The sequence below is a fragment of the Echinococcus granulosus genome, assembly GCF_000524195.1.
Source record: "Echinococcus granulosus chromosome Unknown EG_S00046, whole genome shotgun sequence".
In the NCBI taxonomy this organism is placed as follows: domain Eukaryota; kingdom Metazoa; phylum Platyhelminthes; class Cestoda; order Cyclophyllidea; family Taeniidae; genus Echinococcus; species Echinococcus granulosus.
The window spans coordinates 279,566-287,089 of NW_020170426.1; the positions used below are offsets into that span (position 1 = coordinate 279,566).

At 40.2% G+C, this 7,524-nt stretch overlaps 1 protein-coding gene across 1 annotated transcript; it reads right to left on the reverse strand. All coding sequences in view use genetic code 11, as the record gives it.

Annotated features, from left to right (window-relative positions):
- Window positions 1–2,137: 2,137 nt before the first annotated feature.
- On the reverse strand, window positions 2,138–4,444 carry EGR_05808 (Sodium/hydrogen exchanger 2; the record flags this gene model as incomplete). The annotated part of the gene is made up of 1 exon (XM_024495057.1): window positions 2,138–4,444. One exon carries the CDS (start codon window positions 4,442–4,444, stop codon window positions 2,138–2,140), a length of 2,307 nt encoding a protein of 768 aa, XP_024350520.1.
- Window positions 4,445–7,524: the final 3,080 nt, after the last annotated feature.

The window sequence follows — 7,524 nt, forward strand, 5'->3', positions numbered from 1 at the left end:
TGAAGATATAAAATTATTTTTCCAAACTTTACACAACTAACCTGTCATCATCTAATTTTGCAAGGCGCATGAATTAGCAATAGTTTTGAAGTATTTCTAATTTTCCCTTTATTTGATGAAGTATTCATTTTTTCCTCAAATTAATCTACCCTTCAATAAGTTATAAATTTAAGGAAAAATAACTTTCAACACCTATCTCTGCTAAAATCAAAGAAGCAGATACAAATTTAAAAAATTTGAGACAATGAAATGTTCTGAATGTAACTGAAAGTTAATTTTACCCCAAATATCCCGACCCTAAAAGTAATTTTTGCACACTTTTGGTTTTATAGTAAAAAAATTGGGTATAATGCTACAAATTATTATCAGACGCAAAACACAAGGGAGTTAACCACCTCTTCAACAGCCTGTCAATTGTCTTTCAAATTGCACTAGACGACGTGCCAAAAGTGCTGCGTATTGTTCGGCAACAAGACGGTTTTGATGCATTTGTGTGCCGAGTCATGCACCAAAAAACATTTTCATGACAGATCTCACCATCTTGAAAGTTCACCGAACAATGAGATGGACAAATCATGTTGGGTTGCATCACTTACACTGACAGCGGAGTAGCAATACTTAAAAGTTATTTTTTGACATGTTTCTTGGAAAACATGATTTTATTATTCAGTTATGCTTAAAAAAATCCAACCTGCACATGTGTTTGCTACAAAGGCATGATGGAGTACCTACGGCAGTTCTTAATAAGCTATTCGACAAATTCCATAGAGATTATTAATAGTTAAGCAAAAGTGAACAAATTCTTGTTAATATTATTTATTGCGTGCTGGTAGCAGATGTTTTACTAAACAGGCATCCATTATGTTTATTGGTTGATTGCATAGGTGAATACGCGGGTAAATTTCTGCATCGCCTGTGACGCCTATGTCGCTACGGTCTGCCTATACCCTTCTGCATAACCACCTCCCACCCTTCCACACATTGATAAGAGAAGGCGTGCATATCTCTCTCTCACCTTCATCATAGTCGATTCCGGCTTCACATCAACGATATAAGGATGAGAATGTGAGCATGTGCATGCGGGTGATCTCGTTACTGAATAAAAAAATGACTCGGAAGAAAGCCAACTTTTGCAACTAAAATGGAGCTTTGGGAACTGCCAAAGGCTATTTTGTCATTAATGGAAAAGGGAGTTAGATCGGAAGGACTGGATTACATTTTTTCATGGGAAAATTTGAGTATATACTGCCATGGGATGAAGAAAATAATGAGAGGAGTTGGAGATTCGGCATTTTCTCACGACATAAAAAAGCCACACACAAATTGAGCACGTATAGTCCTGCTTTGTGATTGATGCCCTCGAATTATGGGGCTGCCCGGGCTATGGGCGGATAGTTGGGGTCTAACCAATGGTACGAATGTCTTATCTTGTCCCATGCCGGTCTGCCGGTTGACGATTTAAAATTCAAGTCTTAAATTCTACAGACAAATCAATTTAGGGACAACAAATCCCCCCACTAATGGACGGAATATGGCACCCATTTGCACAGTAACCTCCACGGCCTTCCCTCTCCAGTGAATTTAACCCTGACTAGTTGATTTAATCATGGCCACACACAATCAGACCTTGATCTTATGACATGAAATAAACATCCAATTTTCATCTCTACAGTTTCCCTAGCTAAACAGCAAGAATTTTATTTATTGAGCCACATAGTGGATTTAAAGCCTCAAAATCACTGAATTTGTTCTTTTGCTTCATGAATTCAGTCACATTTATATATAGCCTATTTAGTGTGAAAAGCCTCTCGGTTTGTATTCACAAAAATAGTATAAGGCAAGGCAATGTATAAAAGTAACTCCAAAAAGAATTTAAAAACACTATTTATACACAAATATCCCTTTTTTATTAAAGCCAGCTCACACTAACACTATGTCACGCCTAATCGTATTTGCTCACCATCTTGGTACCACGTTGACCTAAAAATACCCACAGTCTGCCAACCTTCATGTACACTACTAAAAAACACACTGGCAGGCCCCGATTTTATCTTAGACAAAAGTATGGAAGTTTACAATGAGAAAATTTTACACATCAATGTTAGATTAACAACCCATATCGTATGAAGGAAAACCACTAAATCTCTGTAGTGGGCGCTAAAAATTTCGGTGATTTGGGATTACGTGCAAAATAATGACCAGCGTTATCCCGCTGCAACAACTCCTCACTCTCCCGCGGAGGTGTTTGCGAATGTATGCGGTAGCCCGGGGCATCAGTGTGGAGGCGCATAAATCGTCTTCTAGATCGATGTTTTACAGGGCTTTTTGGGGCGCTGATAGCAGAGTCCACACTCATAGCTCTGGTGTTCTTTACATGAATTCCACCCCTTGAGTTCTCCCGAATGTGTTCAGCCAGCGCCTCCCATAGGCGTTCTTGTCCTCGACTAAACTGAGCGAAGTGAGCATCATTGGCCTCGTGGTAAATGTTGCGATGGGCCGCATAGATATCGGAATCCTCACCCTGGTACATACTGGCCACATTAACACGGCGCCGAACATAATCCGGCATTCTCAACTTCACTGAAGGACCGAAAACTTTACTTTCTTCCACATCATCCAACTCCTTAAATGGACTTGTATGCAAACGTTGAAGTCGTGGACGCGGGCTAGCGCCAGGTTCGGCAATTGCATTGCCCGATGTTTGCATAGATTCCTCCTTTTCATTCATTTCATTCAACTTTTTCCGATCTTCGATTGCGTCTGTGTGGAAGGCTAGGGCAAACTTTTCATAAACACTAATAATTTTCTGATTATGTCTCATAGCATTCTTCTGCAAGAAGGGTCGAATGTACTTATCATCGAGGTGATAGAGAACCTCACGGAAGTGATGAGATCCTTGCTCTCCAACCAAAGTTTCGATATACAAGAGGGCCTGATTCATTACAGAGTTATTTAAAGTTGTTAACAGCTTATTTTCTTTGTCTGTGGCTAAGCGAATGTTAAGAAGACGCACCAAAGGCTTCATCGTTATCCCCATGAATGCCACGGTGAAGAGGATAATCACTAGTGTGGCCGTAATTAGAACGTTTCGTGCTCTCTCTCCATGTAAACCCAAGAATTGAGGGTTTATTAGAATGGCTAGTGAGAATGCTACAGCTCCGCGCAAGCCTCCGTAACTTATTATTACCTGTTCAGACCAGTGAATGTTTGAATGTTTTGGTTTGTTGTGATTCACAATTGCAGAAAGCACAAAGGTGATTAGGGTCCTTGCAAATAGACACAATATTACAGCAGTAATTATAAATCCTGTATGCCAGATTAATTGTGTCGCCATTACCTCCAGGCCCAGTAGAAGGAAGATGATAGCCTCGCAAATAGAAGAAATCTGTTCAACAGCGTTCCGTAACAATATAACTTCTAGAGGAGCTAAATTACGGAAGGCATAGGCAGCTTGAAACACACCGCAGACTATCATGGAGATAATGCCTGACCATCCGAAAAGATCGCCAATCATGTATGCGATGTAACTCATGAGAATCAGAGGAAGTGCTCCAGCTAAGGCGGAAAGTCTAGTAATTAGACATGATAAAATTCCCAGAATTAGGCCGACTAGTGCCCCACCTAGGGATACCGTGAAGAAGGAGCCGATCCCAACAAAAATGTCTTTGACAAGGATTTGTTCTGCAGCTACGAAAGCGCTCATAATGTTGTAGAGAACAACTGTGACGGCGTCATTAAGTAGTGACTCACCAAATACCATGTAGTAGAGGCCTGCATCTACACCGATGTCTTGAAAAATTGCCAATACAGCCACCGGATCGACTGCAACAATGAGAGAGGCAAAAAGAAGGTGTTCTTTGATAGACAAATCGATTAGAGGTTCACCCAGTCCTATCAGTACATCAATGCCAAACGTTCCGAAACCGATGAGAACGAAATTAAGCACCGTGCCCATTACTGCAAATAGCATGATCGGCTCAAAGTAGTCGGCAAATGTACGATTGAAGAGGCTGTAGGCAGATTCGAGAACAATAGGTGGTAGAAGAATGTTGAAGAAAAGACTTGGTGTCAGTCTGATACTTTTTAGTTTGGGACCAGCTTCAGGAACGTACCAGACTATCGCCCCAAAGATAAGTCCAATTACTAGGAGAATTAGTGACTCAGGTACGTACGAATTGATCCACTTGAGTTTGTGATAGACATACTTCATGAGGAGAATGAGAAGGATGAAAAGGGCTAGACAGAGGAAAGTGGACACCTCTTCGAAGTTCCATGAGGCCAAGGCAACTTTCGGTACTTCGATGTTCTCTTCAGAGGTATTCATGGCAGTATTTAGTAAAGACTTTGCAACAACAGAAGAAGTAAGCTGTTTTCTGACCCATAACCAATCCGAAAGGAGTATCATGCAGGTATGAGCCAATGGTTTGGTAACAACCAAGGTCATTCGAGGATCAATGGCAAAGGTTTCGTTGATGTGATTGGCTGCGAGATTTTGCGCGAGAAAATTGTACTAGATACAGTCTTTAAAAAAATTTTGAATGCTTTAAACTCAATTATAAAATGGGTGTGTGGATAAAGACTACCTTAATCCATGTGAAACCAGCAGGTAAAGTGTTCCACTTTCTTGAGCGACCGAAATGTTTCACTTGACTGTTCTATCCAGGCTTCTATTCTATACCCTTAATTTACTCACTAAATTCGATGTCAGGAAGTGAATCAATGCTTGAACTAAATACTCACTTATAAAGTGATTGGTATACCGTCTATGCGCACTATAGAACAGTCAGCAGTTTGTTTTGAAGAATCTGCGCCAACCAAAAGTCTTAAAACAAAACACATTAAGCACTACAACTAAAAAGATTGATGAGACTTTGCTCTAGAGAGAAGGTTTAGCTTAGTACCTTCGTTTCTGGTTTGATATCAGTCCCAGTTTACCGGGGAGGCATCGTTATCCTAGTGCCTTACTCATGTCCACGTCTTCAGGAGTGACTCGAGGCGTTGCAGCACTACTGCTAGTTGCAAAATACGCGTAAAAACTGGAACAGCTTAAGAAATTTCTTAAGGGAAATTTAGAAAATAAAGAGGTGACATTATTTCTTGGGTTTACAATTTTTTCCACAAAGAAAAATGTCTAATTTTAAATGCATGTATAAGGGCGGAAAATGCGGTTGTGTGATGTCAATTTAAAGGTCTATTCACATCTCAAGGTAGAGAGGGAGATGACTGAAGAAAGTGCTCGCTAAATATGCGAATTTTTATGCAAAGCGAGCACTTCTACCAAGCGTATAGAAAAGTTCTACGGTCTAAGTCTATCACCGTTTTTCTCCTGATAAGATATTAGCCTGATAATTCCACTTAAAAAATTGCACTTTGTCAGTCTCAATTACCACTTCACTTTCTGTCTTCGTGTATGATCACGTGGTAAGCATCACTTCAAGATAAATCAGTTAGGCGGCTTCCGAGGATGAGATCGAGACAGTATCCCCTTTTCATTCTACCCAAAGTACAATTCCTTCAAAGGTCGATTTTGTGGCACAATGTCTAGCCTGGTCTTTAATAATGGGAACTCCGGGTGGACGATTGATTATACAGCCTACAATACACCCACACAAAAGTGGCAATGTCATGCTTTCTGGGGAGGAATTGGTGTCTGTCTTTGAAGTGTAGTGCATTGTGGATGATAAGTGAATGGTTTGGGATTATCCAAATAGCAGGATGAAAGCTACCATTGCTACTCATGCTCCAATCAATCAGTCAGTTGGTTAACAGTCTAAATCTAATGGCTGATTTCTATAGGATGAGGTGAAGAGGAAAAGAATAAATCACTTTAGGGCCTACTAGTTTAGTAATGCATAGAACGAGACACTCACTTGCTAGGTAGCCTCCACGACCTCCCCTCCCTGATTGGTGTAAATGTAGACCGGTTAATTCAGCACTCACAGGAAGTTGTTATTGTTCACACAATTATTTCCAATTAATTGTAATCAACAGAGACACCAGGATGTTCTTGAGCGTAACACATCTGTCTTCTAGAATGGAATGGAATACTTACTACTTAACCCTCTCAAAATCCTATTCGTCGAATTTAACGAGGTGCTTCCGCCTTCGGTCGCAAATCCGGCAGGCTAAAATTACATGCATTAAATCAAATTGGCAGTTTATAAAGTTCAGGGAAGGAGGAAGGTATAAGAGCGGAATGAAGCGTGAAGTACCAATAAGCTGGTGCATATCCATTACTTTCCAATCCATCCACTAAAGCAATTGGAAATGCGTATTAAGTGTCTACAAGTCACAGCAAGTCATTACGGCCAGCTCCATCTTGAATTGCTCCTACTTTTCCAGTCATCTGACAGTAGCAAAGGTGATTATCCCTCGGAATAATTACAGCACCACATTAGCATTAGGTCTTTCATTTTTGAAAAGATTGCAATATTTTAGGTCATTCCATTTCATTGCTTTTAGGTCACATGTAATTGAGACAAAATAAGTAGCGTAGTTAGGAGTAATCGGTTAGTTGCATGGGCTCACAAGTAAACAACGTAACTTACTGGCAGATGGAGAGCATTTACTGTTTACTGCTGTGCCAGGGATCTACTCATTTATTCAAACAAGCGTCAATGAGACATTTGAAATGCAATAATATCTTCGTAGTTGGGGACAGATAAAACAAGGAAATGAAAGGACCACCAGATGGCAAATTGGTAAGGGTTGAAGAGAAGAACGTAAAAATATATAAACAAATAATTCACTCCCCACTGTACTCATCTAGACCAATATAGCCTTTATGATTTCAGATTTCCTCTATTTTCTCCTCCAAGCTGTCACCATAAACGAAACAATTTTGAAACAGCCAAATTATGCTTGCGGCAATTTCCTTAAGTAAGGGGAATTCGTAACAAGGTAAAGACTACTCTCCCTAGGTTGTATTTCCATTCGGTGGTATGCCCATCTATCCGTGTCTATGGTCCTCCGCCTTTCTCATACTTCAGTAGCCAACTATTTCTCTACACCAAAACGTATTTTTAAGGGGTACGTAGGTGGCAGAGGCAAGCATAACGTTATGGAAGAGATTATCTGAGACGCTTGGTAGTAAAACCGAGGGGAATCATTAAGGACCCAAGGTCTACTCTTGGCAATCCGTTAAGCTAGTATTTTGCAAGAAGGCAATTAGCAATTAAGGTGACGTCACACTTGAAAAATTAAGAAATGCCCATCATAAAGCTTCTACAACATTCATTATGAAGATAAGCAAATCACTTGAAGGTAAATTTGATGATTGGCTGGGCGAGACTGACATGACAAAGTGGAAGGGAAGCAGTAATACAAGAGTTTATTCCTATAAAGCTCTTGGGACCATGTTTTTTAGTAAGCAGGTCTACTTTCTGCAAAGTTTTCTGCTAATAGTGATTGACCTGTCTAGTATACCGATTTTGGAGCATGGATCCCCCCTGACCGCTAGGGCACTTTTGTCCGCGGTATTTGGTTGTCATGGTATTTAACGGAAATTTTCTTTGAGCCATCTTT